Raw genomic sequence first — 19611 nt, forward strand, 5'->3', positions numbered from 1 at the left:
CTAACTCAGTTTCAACCAGGGAAGGAGAAAGCAAAGTCATCACTGACTTCATGGCACTGCCCCAAACACCCTGCACTTGATTCACCACACGATTACTCAAGGAAGAGCACCCCAGCTAAGCTGTGTATGAACCTCCTGAAGCACCTACTTCTCAATTCACCTCCTAGACAAAGGCAGCTACCAAGAAACTTCCCCAATACTTTTAATGGTCCCTCAAGCTGCACCAAATCCTGATAGGTGTTTAATGAGTGCTGATGACAATGGCCAGAGCCTGCATTAGTTCTGCAGTGAAGATGGGTCAAGCTTCTTAACTTCTCTGCATAATACTAAGTATTATGAATACAAGTAAATAAAAGTAGACAGCCTGAAGATCTGAGAGGTGTTTGTAGACTAAGTCGCCATAAAATAACTTCTACCAGCATTCAAATAACGAAAGGTAAAAGATACCTCAATGGTTTTGAGCAATGCTTGTGCCTTTGCTGTTTAAGCAAAAAATAACAGTAATACATATTTTTCCACTTTTTCCAACTGTGAAGGATCAAACAAATAGTATGCTTCATACTAAACAGAATCAAAAGTGGAAGCATGCCATTTTGTCGTCACTGATATGTCTAGTACACTAGGAAAACATCTTGGCTCTCGCATTTTCCTTTGACATTCAGGTCTCCTAATAAACAGTATTTTCACCACTTCTCATGGGATACTATGCCTGGCCTAGTAGGTCTCATAGTCTACAAATGCAATTTTATCTTGGACTCAGTTTTCCCCTTTGGTTAGTTCCTTTCCATTACCCCTGCTGGTTCTGGTCAGAGGCCACAGATATCCGTTGGTGGACAGACTCCAAACAACTTGCTTTGGGATGACTCCATAACCAGAGCCTCAATCCATTCTGGACAAGGCTTCTTACACACATCACCTTTACATGGTTCAAGTTTGACCTTAGTCACACCATTGGGTCTTACATTCTTCACATCTTTCATCAAAAACCATGACCTCCAAGAAAGCTTGTCCTTTTGCTGTTTTCACGACTATTTTTCTAGGTTTCTGGGATATTTCTGGTACTAGGGTTTATGCACTGCATGACATAAAAAAGTCCCAAACCATGAAAGACCTTGTATGTGATTATGGACCCCTCTCATTCCTTGAGACACTCATTTTGAGACAAATAAGGAAAGAGAACAGAACATTCATTCTTTTGACACAGCATTAGTCATGGCATTTGATACACTAAAAGAAGAAAATTTGAGTGACAATTTCACTCCTTCACCATCCTTCAGTTTTCCCATCACAGAAAAATCTTGTTTCAAGAATTTGATGTAAATTTACAGTGAGGAATCTCTATCCTCAAGCTCCCTTCTTCCCACATGCTTCACCAGTGTGAGACAAAAAGGCAAGCAATTAAAAATTGAAGCTGTCACATGTAAAGAGATTAGTTTTCCTTGAAACCCACATGTCCTCTGCCTGAGAATTCCCCCAACACACTTTGCTTTTTTCCTTTGCAGAGATAATGCCAGGCTAACACATCACTTAAATAGAAATGAACTGGTAGAAAGCAGCAAACACCTCACCCACTGAAACACAAAGCAAATTACCTCTCGTTTGTTTCTCCTGGCAACTTTGAGAAATTCCATAAGGATCTGCAACTGGGCAGCATGGGACTCCTGTAACACAGTAAATAATGTATACTGAAGAGTTACACTTCCTTAAGAGAAACAAACATTCATTTTCTACACAGAAATCCACACTTAGCACAGAAACAGCTTTCATTTGGAGGTGAGGAAGAGAAAATAACTTAAGGCAGTTTTAAGAATGGTAGTTTTACTTTGCCTCACAGGTTTTAAGGTTTTGTTTGACTCAGTTTTTTTACACAAAGGCAGAAATAATTGTAACAGCTCATTTGTGTGTTACTGAAGACTTACTAGCTAAGTTGAAATGCTTTTCAGTTTTTTTTTGTCTACTGCATCTTAAATGGTTTTTGGAATACAGGTTCCTCACAGACTCATCTTCTACCCTGGAACATCATTAGTATCCACTTCATGATTATCATACTAAAGCATGAAGTATTTATACAAAAAACACCTCCCCCCAAAATTAACATTTGTGTTTATGTAAAGAAATTACTGCTGAAGATTTCTCCAGAGTGGAATACAACAACAAAGTCACTGATGAAACTAAAACATCCCTTTCCAACCTTTCCACAGCAGGTCATTTACATCAACCATCAGCTTAATATTTTCACCTAAATTGGCCAAAAACTTGACAGGGCAAGATAAGAGAAGCACAAAAGGAAAGAAAAATAAAACCTACATTCCAGCATTAATATAGCCCTAATCTTATCCCAGCATTCTGAGACTTATTTTCACAACCTACCAAAATATTTACTATTAAAGGACTGTGAACATACACTCGAAAAAAGATCAAGACATAGGAGCACAGAGAATCCATTAAAGGCAGATGGGACAGGAAAAATAAAGAGATTAGGATGCAAGACAACTACTCTTTTGAGATTTTGTTCCTCCCCACCCGTTACAATAATGAAAGTGAAGCAAGTAAAACCAAAGTTGTTTTTTAAGTGTCAAGTGTGTTTTTATTTTTTGGGTTGTTTTTCTTCCCCTAAGACTTAGTATCCTTAAAAGATATTCCTGCTCAGAAGTACCCATACACTCAGTCCTGTGCCTTCTTTGTGTCATTTGTGACAAATCTGAAAAAAATACTTGAAAAAAAGGAGATGTTTTACTCTGAAGTTAGAAACCATACTCCCACCATATCTTCACTGAACCACAATGTACAGGTCCCCATGCAATAAGGTAACATAACAGTTTTGCTAGTAGTCAGTAAACATATTTTTGGGTTACTTTCCTTCCATCAGAACCACAAGGTGTGTGAATATTGATTCTGCAAGAGTGAATAAGAGAAGCCATTCTGAATACAACTTTCCCTCACCTGTTTTAAAGCACGATTGAAAGCCACCATCCTACCCAAAATTCACTAGGCCAAATTTTGTAATCCAGTTTAATTCAGAAGGTCTGGCTCTCAAATGCAAAATGGTCACTTGAGACCAACAGCACAGAACGGGCAATTACATGAGAACTATCCTGAACCAACTACATTTCAGTTAAATCATAGGAACAGCTTGCTTCATATTGTATAAATCTTCAAACCAATCTCATAAGCAAGACATCTGAACTTTTCCTTCAAGCATTAAATGCTAAAAATTCTTCAGGGATGGCAGTCATTCAGGTTCTATGAGTTCCAGTAGAAACTAAAGGATGCGATGTTTTTCACATGTTCATTGAGTTTATTCCTTAACCTGTATGTCGGACTTCTTCATGCTTATTATCAAGAAAAATCTGATATTTACTTGTGCAACAGTCAGTTAGCAAACATCTTCATATGCATTTCTCTGTTCTGCTAGCCACTTTCTCTTATCCTTCTGCATTTTCCCTGCTTGTTTATACAACCCTGCCAGCATCAACACTATAAGCATGTTATGGGCATCACAGTTGAAATGTTAGTTTTCTACAAAGGTCAGTGAGATGGCCAGAACTTCAGCACCAAAATGCAAGAGAAAATTCTGAGCAATTAATTCAGCAACAGAATCTCACTTCAAGAAGATAAAAACATGAAAAGAAAAAACTGCTAACTAGGCAATGTTCATTTAACTAAGAAACTTCTTACTGCTTCCAACTGCTTCTTCTTTTGCACCAGCAGCTCCAGCATCAAGTTGACATTGGCCAAGTCAAGATTGTCTTGATCAGTTCCCAACAAATCTTGAATTATCTGCCACCTATGGCCATTCTAGAAAGAGAACCAGAGATGCGTGAGAGACAGTAAGTTCAAACCATCCAGGGCTACATCCAGCAACAGATATTAAAAGCAACACTGCAATATTTCATCCTCTTGTAAAAATTTCAAAACCATTTTCAGGACTCAGAATTCCCAATTCCCCACACCTGTACAGGATATAGCCCTTCTGTCCTACTGCATAACTGCTTATCTTATTTGGAAGATATTTGTGCTTTATGAAAGCATAGCTGCTGCTGCTAGGAAGAGATTATTTCACAGCCACAATTTTATCTGATTTGTGCCCTAGTTTCCAAGAACATATTTCTAAGGGGAGAAAGCAAAAAAACATGCTTATCCAAGCTTAGTGGGATTACATCTATCTGAAATACTGTTAAGTGGCAATACCTTTTAATTTTTTTAACCAAGTAAGAGGTAAAGCCCTCATGCTAAATTCAAATGGAAGAAGTAGTATCAGCTTATTTCTTCTATTCTCACCTCCCACACTACTCCTCTTAAGAGTATTTTCATGGGAAATGTGAGAACAGGAAAGAAGATGGAACCCATGAGGGTGATGATCTTATTCAACCTGTTAGAGCTGAGAAGGATTCCTCAGAGAGCCAGCATGCTACCATGCATCCCATTCTTCCCTACAGGCTGTTGGTTCTGGTTGTCAATAGAAAAAAAAAAGTAGTATCTTCTAGCACAGGTTAATGCTAATATATCCTTACATTAAAGAGCCTCAGGAACCAACAGGAGCAGCTGAAAGGTCTTTAGGCCTTTAAGAAACAAAGCTAGATTAAACAAATCCTGCCCTATAAAAGCTATGACACTAGATCACGATCTTTAAATGCAAGAACGAGAAATGCCATCCAGTCTAAACCAGGCATTTTATAAGAGGTTGTAGCCTATTTGTATTGGCTAGATTAAGAAAAATAAAATATGTAACATCCATATAAGACACACAACTTTTTACTTTTCACACAGCTCTCAACAGAACCTGTGGAAACCACACAGGCAAATCTCAATGTCAATCTGAAACAACTGGAAAAAATAAAATTTTTAAGCAAGTCAACAAGATTTGAGACAAACTTTAACACACTAATGTACTAGTTAAATGTACTACTGCTAAACTATTCTGAAAGCTTCAAAGATGCCTTAATGATTTCTTAATGAGACAAATCCATGACCAAGAAACAGTGCGTTCACTGCAATGTGCCTTAAATGACTTCTCTTAATACCAAAAGTAATATAAAAGAGGAGAACAGGCACGTTAAGGAGCTGGTACAACAGCAAGAGTTCTCTTTTTAGAGATGTCAGTATTTTTTATTTGATGCCAAAAGGTAGACACAACACTGTTTTGGGCATGAAGTCATGGTAAATTTCCACTTACTGGTAGTTATCTAAAATAGATGCATCTACAGGCATAGTTTTTAGAAGTGTGCTATGAGAAAGAAAAGAACCATTTCCAAGAAGTTACTGCATATGCCTTCAGGTCAGTTATGTGCATTTTAAACCAGATATGGTTTATGCATATTTTATATTGAATATAAAAACTTACTGTGAGTAAACCCATGAATCCTTAAAGCGTGCTCTTTTCTAAAGCATGCAACTGCTGAAAGCACTGGTTTCTGCAACACAGCCCCTAAATCAATAACACTTCAATAGTGAGTTTTTTTAACTGACAAACCAGGGGCTCCATTTTTAATATTACTTTGCAACCTTATTATGAATTACAGAAACCAAGAAAGGAAGCCAGACATAGCAAGACAAATATGCAAGTTTCCTGGTTAACGCCATATATTCTTTTCGATTTTAATGTACAAGAGCATCCACTGCTGCTGTACAAGGGTTTTCATGAACCGAGAACACAGATCATGCTCTGACTCTGTGACATGAAACAAGTCTAGAAGATATCCAGGCAGTTTTATCTGGGATCAGAGCCAGAACACCAGTACACTGAATGCATCCTTCTCCCTCTTGTGGTTGGTACTAGCCTTCCTCCAATTTCCCTGTAGAGCACAGCTTCTCACACGTGATCAGACAAGCCCGTGGCACTTCTAATCATCCATTAGTCTCACTGTAGCTGTAATTTCCAACACTGAATGAAAATTATTACCTTTAAACAAGTGTGCTTCCATGGGTAGTTTCTCAGGTTACATTCAATATATCATATGACACTTAGCTATGCTAACACAGCTTGCCTCTACACATATATTGCTAGCAGGAAGAATGAGAGTTAACAAGGTTGAAGGGATCTAATGCCACTGATGTCAGTATTATTCTCACATAAAGCAAGTTAAAGCATCAGCTCAACAGTATAATTTCTAAATTAAGCCACATGACAATTGCTGTACAGAACCATTAAATAAATATAAAAGTAAAAAAGTTGGAACATACGGTGCTACTCACTGAATGGTCCAGTTTGAGTCTTTTCTCCTCAGATCTTTGCTTCTGTTTAAGAATAAGTTCATTGACTAAAACATAAATAAATAGGATGTCAGAGTTGGATTTAAAGTTCACAAAAGTACAAAAAAATTCTACCTCAATATTTTTACTGCAGTTGTTAATTCCACAGTAAGTTTGTCAGTAATTAAAACAGTAGATGTCTCCATTTTTTTCTCACCAATTTATTAGATTTCTTTACCAAAGTATATAAAAATTAAAAAAAACCACTATCAAATACAGTGCCTACACACTGCCCAAATCGCTTCAGTTCCTTTTTCTAAGCACCCATGATTCTTTGACAAAGTTTTTCAACTCTAAGACAGAAGTATATCACAGAAGAGTATGAAGGAGATAAAACATTAACTGATTTCCTACAGGCTGAAAACCTGCACAACTAAATAGAATACCTTTTTCCTTTAATCACTATGTGCATTTTTAAAGATATAGTTTTGCTACAGTTTTATTTCACACAGATTTAGTGAATGGTGCAAAGAGAAAGGTAACCTCAACCCTTCACACACACATATATAAGCTTTTCCCCCTCCTCACGTCTGTTTTTTTCCCCCCCCAATACAGATCTGAAACCCCTGAATGTAGGTGTATGGAAGCAATGCTCTATGGCCTAACACATGCTCCAAGACCTGCCTCAGCACCACCTTTGGCACAACATGCTTGGGTCTAAATCAGGATGCCCATTTCTGAAGCGTTCCCTGGCTACTATGGCTTTTAATTTATTTACTATTAAATGGACATCCCAGCACATGAAATCAAGATTTGATTTAATTTTGATATTTCACACTGCAATGTGTTTCCTTTGACCTTTTCTCCCCATAACAAAGTTTTAAATGCTATTTCCAGTTAGGAACATTCCCCTCCCCTGTTTAAGAAGCAATTACAATTGCATATAGGTATGTGTATGAATGTTTTCTCTGTACCTAAGTTACACATACATCATATGGACCTCACTGCAGTAGCCAAAATAGTACAATATCTAATTCAGCCTCCCCCCCGGCTCAGTGTCCATGCTTTGTAAACAGGGCATGTTCTTGTTTATTAGACAGATAACAGTGCAAGAAAACAAAAATAAAGATATTCAAATCCCTAGCCATCAGAAAAACACCTTTGCTTTGCTTTTCTTAGTATGCAAACAGCAGCAAGTCTCACTACTGTAATTGAGCATACAAAAGTGCTGGAGGCAATGGAGTATTAACGATTTATACTACTAACCACTTTTTTTTTGGTGGTAATAACCACAGTTGACCAAAGGACTGATGTTTGGCTTTTATTTTCAATATCCAGAAGCTGGTTATTTATAGGACAAACTTACAAGTGTGCACCTTCCTTAACAACTAAGATGTTTCTCATGAAAGCAAGCCTACAGCTCACCTAAGAAGTTGGGATAAAGATGATCTATGTTGTCCACAACATAGTTGCATTTGGGACATCTGTTATTGTCCTCCAAGCTCTGGTGAATACATTTATAGCTGTTTAAAAACATAAAAAACAAGAAACAAAACAAGTGAGCAAACATGAAGGAACAAAACATAAGTACAAGGTAAATAATATCAACCTTAGATAATGTGTACTCTGTGTTGCCAGCTAACAGCTGCATTGCCAAGATCCTACAGTGGAGTCAAAATATGCCAATATTAACTCAGAGCATGCTACAGCAGAAAGACAGAAAAGTTTCTTGGCAAGGGTTACAAAAGGTACTTAAGTACTTCACTCTTATTTCCCTGAGGACTGTGAGAACATGTATACTTCAGCTACACTTCCATCTTGAATTTATGCCTCTCTTCCACAGGTAGAGCTAACAGACTGCATTATTCAGAAGCAACTCTTCTAGATTAGCCCAATACTTACCAAGTAACATTAAAAGCTATTGCACATTTTGGGTAATTGAGGACAGAAGAAACACCTTCACCAATTTTTCACATTTCCCCCACCCCCTGGCTGTTGTTCTCAAAGTGACCTCAGCTAACAGCTCAGAGAGCACCTCTATTTGAGGGACAGGGTAACTACAAGATGCACTTTAGCATCAAGTTTAAGCATCTCACTAAGAACCTAGCTTCATGTTGACTGCTGGCAAAGACATCATGCGACAACATTCCTGTGTTCTTCCTAAATAGAGAGATTGAAATGCTTCTCATCTTGGACTTTTAAAAAAGTTACAGATCACAGGGATAAAGTGTTACCATACAGGGCACAAAAACAGCTGTTACCTGTTGCAGATGAAAACATTTCTGAAAGTTAACTCAGTCTGCTGCTTGAGGAAGTGCTTTATGCTACTAAAAATACTACTTCTTGTAAAACGTAGGTGATTTATTTCTAGTTAACAGACACCATAAGAGTATAATGTACACAGAACATTAAAACATCATGGTTCAATATTTATTCCAATCCCTAGTTGAGAGCAGGAGCAGCAGATAGTTCCACACCTGCCCCTGGAGGGTTCTTGTACTTCTTCTCCACAAAGCATTTGCTCCTCATAACAGCCAGAGATAACACACTGAAAAATAAGTGACCCTTGGGCCAATTCAATACAATAGAAACAAACCTGAAGCATATCCACTCTTAAGAAGTTTAAGAGAATTGCAATAGACAATGTGCAAGCCACTTCAAACGGTATATGCTCTTGTACAAAGGCAAGGAGGACCTCCCAACACCAACACTCACTCCCATGACCTGTACACAGAGGCAGAACCCACTGCTTCAGGTGGTAACAGCCACCTTCCATTCCCAATACAGATAAATGGACTAACTGTTCTGACTCCAGGTACTGGATGCTACCAGCAGTTTGTGACCATTTTATTTCTTTACAGAGGAAATATGAGAGCACAACATTTTTTTGTTCTAAATGCTAAGACGACTTTTTTGAATCTAACTGATACCCATCTTTTAAAATTTTATTTCAACCTCTTTCTTCAGTGCAGGGACAGAAGACAGGAAAGTAACAAAAACGTCAGTCCTCACACGCCGTAAGAGATGGACATTTTGCACAATACAAAAAAAAAACTTACCAAAAGCTGTGTCCACATTTTGTCATGTAGGCTTCTTCAATCATATCAAAACAGATGGGGCTGAAAACAAAACAAAAACAAAGAAATCAAAGAAGTCTTTTTACATTAAAAAAGGAAGTAAGTATTATTAATTCAAAGCAGCCACCTAATCATACTTAGGTAATACTTTCTGTTTGTAAAATGAAAAAGGACACGCAAGTGCAACAGCAACCAGACAGTATAAAGATCAAAAGGGCAATCAATGGTTCTTTGAACTCAGAATGATACTGCAGTTTGCTACAATTAGAAACCAGGTAAGTGTTCACTCTTGAAGCTTTCAACAGTTGCAAACCACTCAAAGCCAGAGTACCTTCAACAAGCAAGACTGCAGAACCTCCCAACCCTAGCCACCTGTACTAGGTCTCAAACAGAATGTAAAAAAATGTTTTTTATATGAACAGACATAAGGTATTTATAAATGACACCAAAATTAGTTTATCCTTCCTTATTTCAGCCAATAGCTATCCATAATTTAAAAAAAAATGATGCAAAGAGGCAGAGCAGAACAGAAATAGTAATGACATCATGAGAACAAGAATTAATAAGCAGGAGGAGAAAGAAGGTGCAATGGGGGGGGGGGGGGTGTGCCTGCAGAGCACTGCCAGGGAGCAGGGTGCCTGCTGAAAAGCATGATGAAGACACAGTGCAACTGAAAGAGGGAACCAACAGTCAAGCACGGTGTTACAAAGTCAATGGAGAAGACAGAAAAGGTAGAACATGGGACTGTTCATAAGGAAGACAGCGGAATGCAGATGGAAACAAGGGGTTTAGTTTTTTCCAAGACTAGTTAGTGACCAGAGTGCAGCCAGCTCTCTGGGAGGAATCACCAAGGACCAAGCAGGGAGCTGAAGAGAAGGATGTGCAAGCAAGCAGTGCTCCACAGGAACCTGAGCAAGACAAGAGACACAGGAATTCAGTGAGATGGGTAGTGGAAGAAATCTGTCTCATCATCAAGTGTCTGTGGCATGTTTGAAAGGAAAATAAAACAAATAAAAGCAGAGGAGAGATGCATCTTACTTCCAGTGACTCCTACGGCTGCTATCCCTGATAGCTGGTAAGGTATGCTGTCACATACCATCTTCAGGTCTTGGACAGCTATTCAGTGAGATGCTGTGGACAGTAATGGTCAGTTCTGCACATAACACATATATCGGCTCTGTCAAGCTTCACCTTGCTTTCAAGCCCTTACAGAGATCCAGATGCTCTCTTCTCACTCCCACAAGTCCACACCAATCTCAGTTCAGAGAGGTTTTCACCAGCATTTGTTTTCTTCAGAAACAGCCTCCTCCCACCTTCTGCAACAAGGCAGTTCCCACAGAATGAGCTGTTAATAAGCTGTTAACAACTTTTGAAAAGCATGAAACCTTTTGAATCCAAGGTCAAAACCCCAGATCTTAGACTGAAACAAGCAATGCTTGGCTGAGCAGCAGAGGAGAGCACCTCAATTTCTCCCATTGTCAGCACTCCACAGAAGTCATTCCCCCTTTCTGTCATCCATTTTAGAGGATACTAACATTTGTTACCCCATTAGGCACTTAAAAATAGGAAGGAAGAAACACCTTTTAAATAAACACTTACTTTTTAAGCCCATACAGGGGAAGCTGTGGCCCCTGCCAGTGTAATCCACCTCCAAATGACCAAACTGGAAAACACTGATGCCATGAAAGATTTGGCCAACCTCACATACAAACCAGGTTGCCTTAAATATTCCACCTAATCATTTGTATAAACACAACATAAAAGCAAACAAATCAAACCAGAATGGTATTCTCTGAATGAACTGAGCCACCAATTCTGTTCCTCAAAAGAATTAACATGCACCTGCCCCTCTTCCACCCTGACAGACCCTTCTCTACACATCATTTGTCTTGAGTAGCACCAACTTCAGGAGTTAAAAGTCACTGTTTCCAGGTTAGAAGTTATTTAGTTCCAAGGCACTAGTTAGTCAGAATAAATTATGACCAAACTTAGCCAACAAGGGTGGATTAATATGAGGCAAATTAGGCATCTTTGCATTCTATTAGCTGGCCTTTAAAAAAAAAAAGTCAAAGACTTATGGTTATATGAGTGTGAGGCTGGTTTCTTCCCACTGGTGATGAACAGCTTAACTTCTTCATCTTCTTCTAGTCATGCTGTATAACATAGCAGTTTTTAGCATGATACAGAAAGTTGGACTATTCCCCATAGGGCCGGATATGTTTTTTCAAGCACACTCCTAATGCCCTACCTCGAAAAGGTGCAATCAACAAGGTTGTAATGCTCCCCCATCTGCAATAGGACATCACAAATTATAGCTAAAAAGATAAAGATTACCTAACACAAGAGTCACCCAAGACCACTATTCCCAAACTTATTCTTCTTCATACCAGTTTGATTAGAGAAGTGACAGAGCCAAAATAGTTGGGAAAAAGCAATCAGAGCCAGCAAATGCAGCCATTCAGTGCCATGGTCATCGTTAACAGAGCCTGAAGTTTCCATTAAGAACTGTTTTCCCCCCAAAATGCTCACTGATTTACAAGTGGAAACAAGATTGATGTCTTTTAATACTTACTGAAGCCAGGCTGGCTGTAACACATGAAAGTTGCTATGCACCAGTTGTTTTAAGTTAATCTAACACAGAGGGAAGGTTAAGAAAGTAGCAGAGTGATGGGGACTCGAGACATACTACAGCTTGTAGTATACACCAAAATTGAGAAGCACAAGTGTGGTGAAATCAAGGCTTCTCTGCATAAGATAGCTCTTATTCTCTATTTGTCTTAAGCAGCAGAGCCAGGTAAAAAGGATGCAAATTACTTCGGCAAACCAAAAATGTCACTGTTCTTTACCAGATACTGATGCCTTATTTAATAAACAGGTTTTTATCCAGCACTACAAAGGTTTACCATTCTTTCTCTATGCAGTAGACATCAAATATTTTTTAAATAATTTTAACCAAGTTCATGCCTCTAAGTTTGCCAGCTGTTTTCAAGGAACCTCTCAAGAGTGCCACTGTCACCTTGCTGCTACCCAAACATTTGGCTGAAGTGGTCACTGTAGAATTTAAACGTTTCAAATTTCCTTCCGCTCTGCAAACAAGACCCATTACAGTTTCTCCCTCCTATTCTGCTCCTCTTTGGCCTAAGCAGAGAGCAGGACTGGCTGCAGGCTCTGTCATTCACTTGGAAGGTGGCCAGGTTAAAGGTCACTTGCCATTACTATCTACTCAATATGAAGCTCCAATATAATAATAGGTTGCAAAACCATCATTGTATGTGGTATGCAAACAGCTTGCTGCATTTTTAGTTTGTGACCTCCAGGGTCAATCTGCAGTATTCCTTACTAAAAGGGTTTGCCAGATCACAAACACATGAACAACTCAGCCCATGCCTGACATTAATAGGTAACCACTTGAGGAAAGAACTGTTTTTAAAAACCCATGAACCTGCAAGTCTACCTTTAAACATTGCACACAGCCCTTTCCCACACCTGAGTTTGTTGGGTGTACCTCTCCGGGTCTGTATGCAACATCCCCTCTTCCATATGTTCTTATTTATGCCAGAGCTCAGAAAGAAGCACTAGTATGAAGCAGACACTGAAGACATAGCCTACAGTAAGATCCCCTCCATCCAGGGAGCAAAGCAGATAGTAACTGGTTTTAAAGAGGTTTAGTCAGCCACTAATTGGAAGCATTAATGTAAGGCCTGGGAAAACTGTAAGCAATTAAACTGCTGGACAGGAGAAAATCATCTGATTAGAGGATTCCTTCTCAGGTACTCTCCAGGCAACTGGGAAGAAGCCTGGCTACAGGAGCAGCACAAGTTCTACCTTCAAATTCTACATCCTGCACTAAGAGAAACAAAAAGTTTCCCTCTTTATTATAAAGTTGTCCAGTAAGTCAGGCCTATTTGCTTTCCTGACAAGAGTTACACATTTCAGGCAGAAGCCAATAAATACCACAAACAGTACACACTTGCAAACTCCCAAGAGTACACTTGCTAAACATTTCACAACCCAGACTAGCCACATACACCAACATTTACATTAAAGCCTAGGCCTCACATTGCTGAGATGGCACTTTCAGAATACAGGCAGGGAGGTTGCACACATTAACACTATTTATGGGACTTCCACTTGCACCTTGCTGTTTGAAGCTCACCCAAACTTCTTTACTCTTTCCCAACTTCAGTCTGGTACAGGCAGAATCTACCACTTAATTTACAGCTGTAGCTAACTGCTAGCAACTCACAGCCCATGTTCAGAAAAATTATCAAGTGTTCCCTGCAGCTGGCAGCATCTTGGAAGTGCCTTTTATGGAAAAAAAACCCAGCATATTGAAAACTTCTGCTTCTCAAACTGAGATATCCAAGGCTTGTTTAAATCAGTTATTTAAATCTGCACACACACACACCTGTCTTCTTGGACATTGCTTAAAATTCCAGAGTTGCCCAGTTGAGTTTATTTCTGTACTACATAACTGTATAGCTAACTCAAGAGGAATACTATAATTTGAAGCTAGCATTAATATAAGCAAGAAGCCCTACAGCCCACAGAAAGACACAGCAGTGAAGAACCCAGGTCAGTTAACTATAATCATTGTCTGCTCTTAAAGCTTCTGACCTGCACTTCAGTATGCCCAATGTGGCTCTTGTAAATACCAAAAGGGGGACAAGAAAAGACATTTTGCCCTGATTACTATTCAGCTGATTTTTTTTTCCTCTCACTTGTTCAGCCAGCAGCACTCCTCAATGAGGAGCAAACAGCTAATTCCATGTTCTCCTTGAAGCATGCACAGTACTTACCTGCAGAAAAAAAAGAACCAAGAAACTCAGCTTTTTGAACCATCTTAAAATACTTCAACTGGCCTACAAATTTGTTATGGGTGTAATTTCCCTTCAAACAGCCTCATTTCTATGACAGACAACAAAATGGGAAACGACAGCTGACTAGAAAGGGACAGGGAACGATGGCTGCAGACCATTACTACCAGAGTATAACTGCAGAGGGAACAGAAGGGCATGGGCATTGCAATCAAGTTATCCCCCATGACCAACAGCAACGCAGCCATCTCCCACACCAAGTGCCCTTAAATCCACCTAACATGACCTAGAGCCTTCAGCCAGAGCAGGACATCACCTGATTACAGCTGTGCTCTCATCCCAATTCTGCTACTGAGCAAACGACTACTTAGAATAATAAGCAGTAATTTTTTTTATTATTACTTATTACTAGTAAGAAGTAGTTACTATTTTTTCTGCCACTAACTTTTTAGCAGCTTCAGGTTCTCATTTCAGTAGCAAGGAGATTTCCTATCTACTCTGCTAGACAGTTTATACAGCTGTAAAATCAAGTCTACAGGTTTTTGAGACAATGCCTGTCCTGTGCAGATATCAAACATCCAACCCTCACCTGTAAGTCAGAGCTGCCGGACAGAGTCATCTTGGAAGCTGTGCTCTGTTTCTCTTCCTTTTTTTTTTTTTAAACTATTTCTTTCCGATACATGACTTTCTTATAACTCAAGCTTCTTTCTAATATCGCCTCACTGTTTGTCTCTCTCAGATGCAAACACTTACCCCACTTTCTGTTCTCACATTTCAGTACATCCAACCAGCTATAAAAATCAAACCTACTCCTTATGTTAGGAGGTTTGAAACCATTAGCGATAGGCTCTCTTTAAAAAACTGCAAATTACCAACAGTTCTCAAACTACACATTGCAGTGGGCCTTGGTCTACCACTTCTGCTGAAAGTGTATTTCCAGCTACAAGCTGCATCTTTGGCCGCACATTAGAAGGACAGCATCCAAACGGCTTCAAGAAAAATCTTTATCCCATCATTGCTGAAATTTCCCACTCATCTGGTTTTAGGTGCCAGACTGACATAAACCTTATTGCTGTTTCAAATCAGCCAACCTTTTCCAGCAAGGGAGGCAAACCCACACCGGCTTTGCTGGATTGATTAACAACCACAAGACTCCTCGGATCCCTATCAGAAGGGGGACAAAATCCTCTGCTGGCTCCTCTTCCGGAGGTCAGAGCAGTTCAGCATGAGGGCTCTGCAGAGGCCATCTCACCCACTGGGGGCCAGAGCCCCTCTGGCCCCTATGGAAGCTGCACCACCCAGAAAAACAGGACATTTGCTTGCGATGTCAACACATCATGAGGAAACACTTCAGGTTGTGAGTCCTTTCTGGTAAGTTGGGCTGCTCCAGAATGTACCCAAGGAGGAACCTGCTGGGAATAACCTGATTTTGCTTAAAAACAGAGAGGGTGAAAGCAACGCTGCTACACGGCCAAAAAAGCAAACAGATAGCCACAAAGGGGGGAAAAAAGCCCCAAAGCCATAAACCCTCGAGGGCCATTAGTCGTACAAACGTCTCTCCCCCCCTCAGAGAGCCCCTGAGGTGCCGCTGCCGGCTGCTCCGTCCTCCCGCCGGTATTTTACACCCCCCGGGCTTCCCACAGGCATGGCGGCGCCCCGGCTTCCCTCAGCGGGGTAACGGGTGCCGCTATCGCGATATATCGCACTCACCAGACGAAGTCGTTGCTCTTGTCCTCGTAGGAGTTGATGAGCCCGTTGCAGAGCGGGGTGAGCAGCGGCCTCTTCCTGCTGCCGCCGCCAGCGCCGCTACCGCCGCCTCCCGCGGAGGAGCCGCCGCCGCCGCCGGGCCGCGCCGCCGCCGCCAGCCGGGCCAGCCCCGCGCCCGAGCCCGACACGGCGGCCGCCACCAGCACAGGCCGCGCCGCCGCGCCGCCTGAGGAGGACGAGCCCGGCGCCATGGCCGCCGAAGAGGAGGAGGAGGAGGAAGAGGAGGAGGCCGGGGTGGCGGCGGGCGGCGCGGCGGGGTGCGGCGGCGGCGGGCGGCTGCCCGACATGCCGAGGCCGGGCCGGGGCAGGCGGAGCGGGGCCGACGGCGGAGCGGCCTCAGCGCATCCCCGCGCGCCCGGCGCCGGAGGAACAATAAAGTTCGTTCAAAGAAAAAAAAGGGGGGAAGAAAAAAAAAAAAAAAACCACGGCCGCCCGCGCGTCCCCGGCCGGGCGCTTGTTCAAGCTTTATTGACAGGCGGACAGCCCGCCGCGCATGCGCGGCGCGGGGCGGGGCCGGGCTCCCCTCGGGGCGGAGCGCTGGGGCCCGGCCCGGCCTCCCCGCGCCGCCGCGGGCCCTGCCCTGCCCGGCGCCCCCCGGCCCCCCCCGGGCTGCCGCCGGCTCCCCGGGCCGGGCACACCGCGGTGCCGCCCAGCCCAGGCGAGGCGCCGCGCCGGGAGGCTCGGCAGCAGGTTAGGGGCCGTGTGACAGGGAGACGGGCGGGGCGGGGGCTGTGGGCCGGGAGCTTGCCTGGCCCCCCCGCCTGCCCCCTGCCCGCCCCGGTGAAGGCCACAGGGGGCAAACCCAGCTCTTGCTGTGAGCAAGGGGGCATTCCCCCCAGACACCACATCATCGGGGAGTGCGGCAGTGCTGAGGAGGAAGGCTGCCAGGCGCTCCCTCAGAGACCATCCTTGGCCACCCGACCCCTCAGCGTCACGGAGGGGGTCCTGTGAAGCGGCAGGACTGATCTGTGTCTCACAGGGTGCTCTCACCTGCAGTTATCACCTTAGATGTGTACCCTGAAGAGCGACTGATGTGTACCCCGAAGAGCAGCTCTACGCTGAGAGTATCGCACGTTGTGCAGCCCTGCAGAAAGGCATCCAGTAATGAGTTAACAGCGCGGGGCTTGAGCCAGCTCTCTTCACTGCATGGGCAGGTGGGAATCCTGCTAACCAGGCCCACCGGGTGTTCTCATTTCCCTACAGTAGCCCATGGTTTTACAGAAGCAAGGGCAGACCACTTCCTGCATAAGTTAATTAATAAAGTGTTAATGAATGACGCCCCAAAGATGTTTTGGGTGTTAAGGGAAATGTTGCCCCCAGACCCAGACTTTTGCAAGCCAGACTGAAGGGTTCATGAAACAGCACTTGCCAACTTCTCAGCTTGGCCAGAAGTACTGCAGAGAGATACCCGTTGTTCCATTTCTCTTCCAACAACCTATAGACACATGTTGCCTGCTTTGCGTTGAGTAGCTGTATTGTCTGCAGTCAGCTTTACCTGTCCAGGGTTAAAGTGGCAGCTAGTGAAACTCTTGGGCATTCCCTGAGGATGGTAATTCTAAACCTAGGTATGGGAAAATGCCCAAAGAGATCAGGTCTGCAGCACTCCTCCCAGTACAGACAGCAGAGGAGCCTTCAGTGGGCTGTAAAACCAGTATGAGAGCTGGTAAAACTGGTCTGAGAGAAAAAAGGTGGCTTCAGGTAGGCAGTGTTGGTCAGGAGACCTCTCTGGCATGCAGCAGGGTGGCAGGGACGCTGGATCACAAACGTCCCAAAGGGAGTGCAGCGAAACACAGCTCTTTATTTACTCGGGAGGTGCTGCTGCACGTGGAGAGCTGTAGAGCGCTCCTCCTGACCTCCCCTCTCAAATGTGTTTGAACACCATTGGGTATTTACCTCTGTGTATTTACCCCTAATGTTGGAAAAAAAGCCCAAGATGGGCAACAAACCCCTAACTGTCTCTCTGAGGAATGTTAATGTGTGTAAATGTGGATCAGTGGATCAGTGCAAGCCAGGAAATTCAAAGGCAGCTTCTCTTTGAGATCCAGGTCTTACCTTTACAAGCTGACATCTGCTGTTATAGTGACTCCTGTGATTTAACTCTTTGTTGCTGTTATTAAAAGTTTCCTTTTCATAGTTTTTGGTGTTCTTTTTGGTGGTTTGGTTTGTTTTGGGTTTTTTTAGCCATTGTGTTCCCCTGCTTTCTATAAATAGCCTTCTGACCAGCAGGTCTCAGGACTAACTCCATAAAGACATTGAAACACATCGATTCCCCCTGATTTCAGTGAGAGCGAAAGAGAAGTGTCTAAATACCTTTCTTTGAGCCTAACTGTTGATGTCTCTGTGCAGTGTATTTCCTTTTGCTAAGAGAAAGGAAAGCATCATTTCCTTGTCTTCCAGAGGGACCGAAACCTTTATGGATGAGTGTCTGCAATGGACTTCCAGGCTTCCAAGGGAAGAACAAAGTAGTAGTAAGCGGTAGTATTGGCAATAACATGTCTACATGCTTTATATGTACTGAAATACTAGCTGATCCTTGAGAAGTCTTGCTATTCCTTGATGCCATTACTGACTGTGCTCCAGGGAGGAAAAATGACACAGGTAAAAGCTATTAAAGATCAAATATAGGCCCACTTATGGCTGTATGTACCTGGCCTTCACAACCCTGCCTCTATCCACAGGCCTGGCAGTGAGTGTGGCACCCAGCACTGAAGGACAGACTCCCTAATACCTGAGTTTTAGGGTATCATTACAAGCTTTTGGAGGCCCTCACAGCGAAGACCTTCTCTTCACTGCCCTGATGAATACTGAACAGGCTCTGGCTTCTGGAGCCATTTCTTTCCTGGCATTACCTTGCATTACCTGTTCCAAGATCAATGTATGCAGCCTAAGGGAAGATTAGGTGCTACTTCCTGGAGATACCTGTGCATTGTACTGGGATAAAGGACATGGATAAAGTCTCCCAGTTTTAAAAGTTGACCACAGCTGGAGCAGTGGTGCATCAGTTATCTTCCAGTCCCTGTGAGCATGAAATGAGCTCTAAGAATTAATTTGCTACATCAATAGTATCGACAACACTGTTATCAGACTCAGTGGCAGGGGTACAAGAGTGAAACATGATAGATCAGCTGTAAGAGATTTTTCTCTGTCTCCTCCAGCCAGCAGCGGGCCAGATGCTTGCACTGCCTCGGGACTGGGATCCCGTATTGAAGCACAACTCGTGCTGGTTTCAGGACAGGGGGGAGCATCCTGGCATGGGGATGCCTGCATCCTCGTGTAGCATGCTTTTGGTCCTGTTCAGGTTCAAACCTGCTCCCAAAGGATTGCTTGTGTTTCCTCACTTAATCTGGGTATTGCCCTTGTATCTCCTCTTAAAGGAGATGTTATGCCTTTCTGCCTTCTAAGGCGTGTGGAGCACAGAAAGGCAAGCACCTCCTACCCAGCCAGTAAACACAGCCCGTTCCTGACCGGCCTGAAAGTTAGGCTGAAAACATATCAGTTATTCTGGGATAAGTTGTCTCCAGGTACAGCCCTTAGTGATTACTTTATACAATGAAACTGGTATTTCTGACAGATGTACATTTTGGAAGACTGGCTGTAGGAATCTGCTCTTACTTTTCTGTATTTTCCAGTCTTCGAAGCTGCTCACTGACCATGTCCCAAACAGCGAAGTACCATATCTGATCCTGTGCAAGGAGGGATGACACACTAACCCTGATATTAAAGGAAGGAGCAGACAAGTCTATAGATGAATGAACCTT

General features: G+C 42.6%; 1 protein-coding gene across 4 annotated transcripts in view; it reads right to left on the reverse strand.

The window, feature by feature from the left end:
• COP1 (COP1 E3 ubiquitin ligase) overlaps positions 1–16140 on the reverse strand; it is a 136042-nt gene extending 119902 nt beyond the window's left edge. Inside the window, exons 1-6 of one of the 4 annotated variants that reach the window (XM_075710115.1) lie at positions 15797–16140; positions 9252–9311; positions 7618–7715; positions 6184–6260; positions 3679–3798; positions 1593–1661 (exon numbers count right to left, since the gene is read on the reverse strand). In XM_075710115.1, coding sequence (XP_075566230.1) covers positions 1593–1661; positions 3679–3798; positions 6184–6260; positions 7618–7715; positions 9252–9311; positions 15797–16140 — 768 coding nt within the window. Of the gene's footprint in view, positions 1–1592; positions 1662–3678; positions 3799–6183; positions 6261–7617; positions 7716–9251; positions 9312–10307; positions 10691–15796 lie in introns of those variants that run through there. The other 3 variants (XM_075710117.1, XM_075710118.1, XM_075710116.1) reach the window with 3 other exon arrangements.
• Positions 16141–19611: the final 3471 nt, after the last annotated feature.

Source organism: Pelecanus crispus, chromosome 5 (assembly GCF_030463565.1).
Source record: "Pelecanus crispus isolate bPelCri1 chromosome 5, bPelCri1.pri, whole genome shotgun sequence".
NCBI classification, from domain to species: Eukaryota; Metazoa; Chordata; class Aves; order Pelecaniformes; family Pelecanidae; genus Pelecanus; species Pelecanus crispus.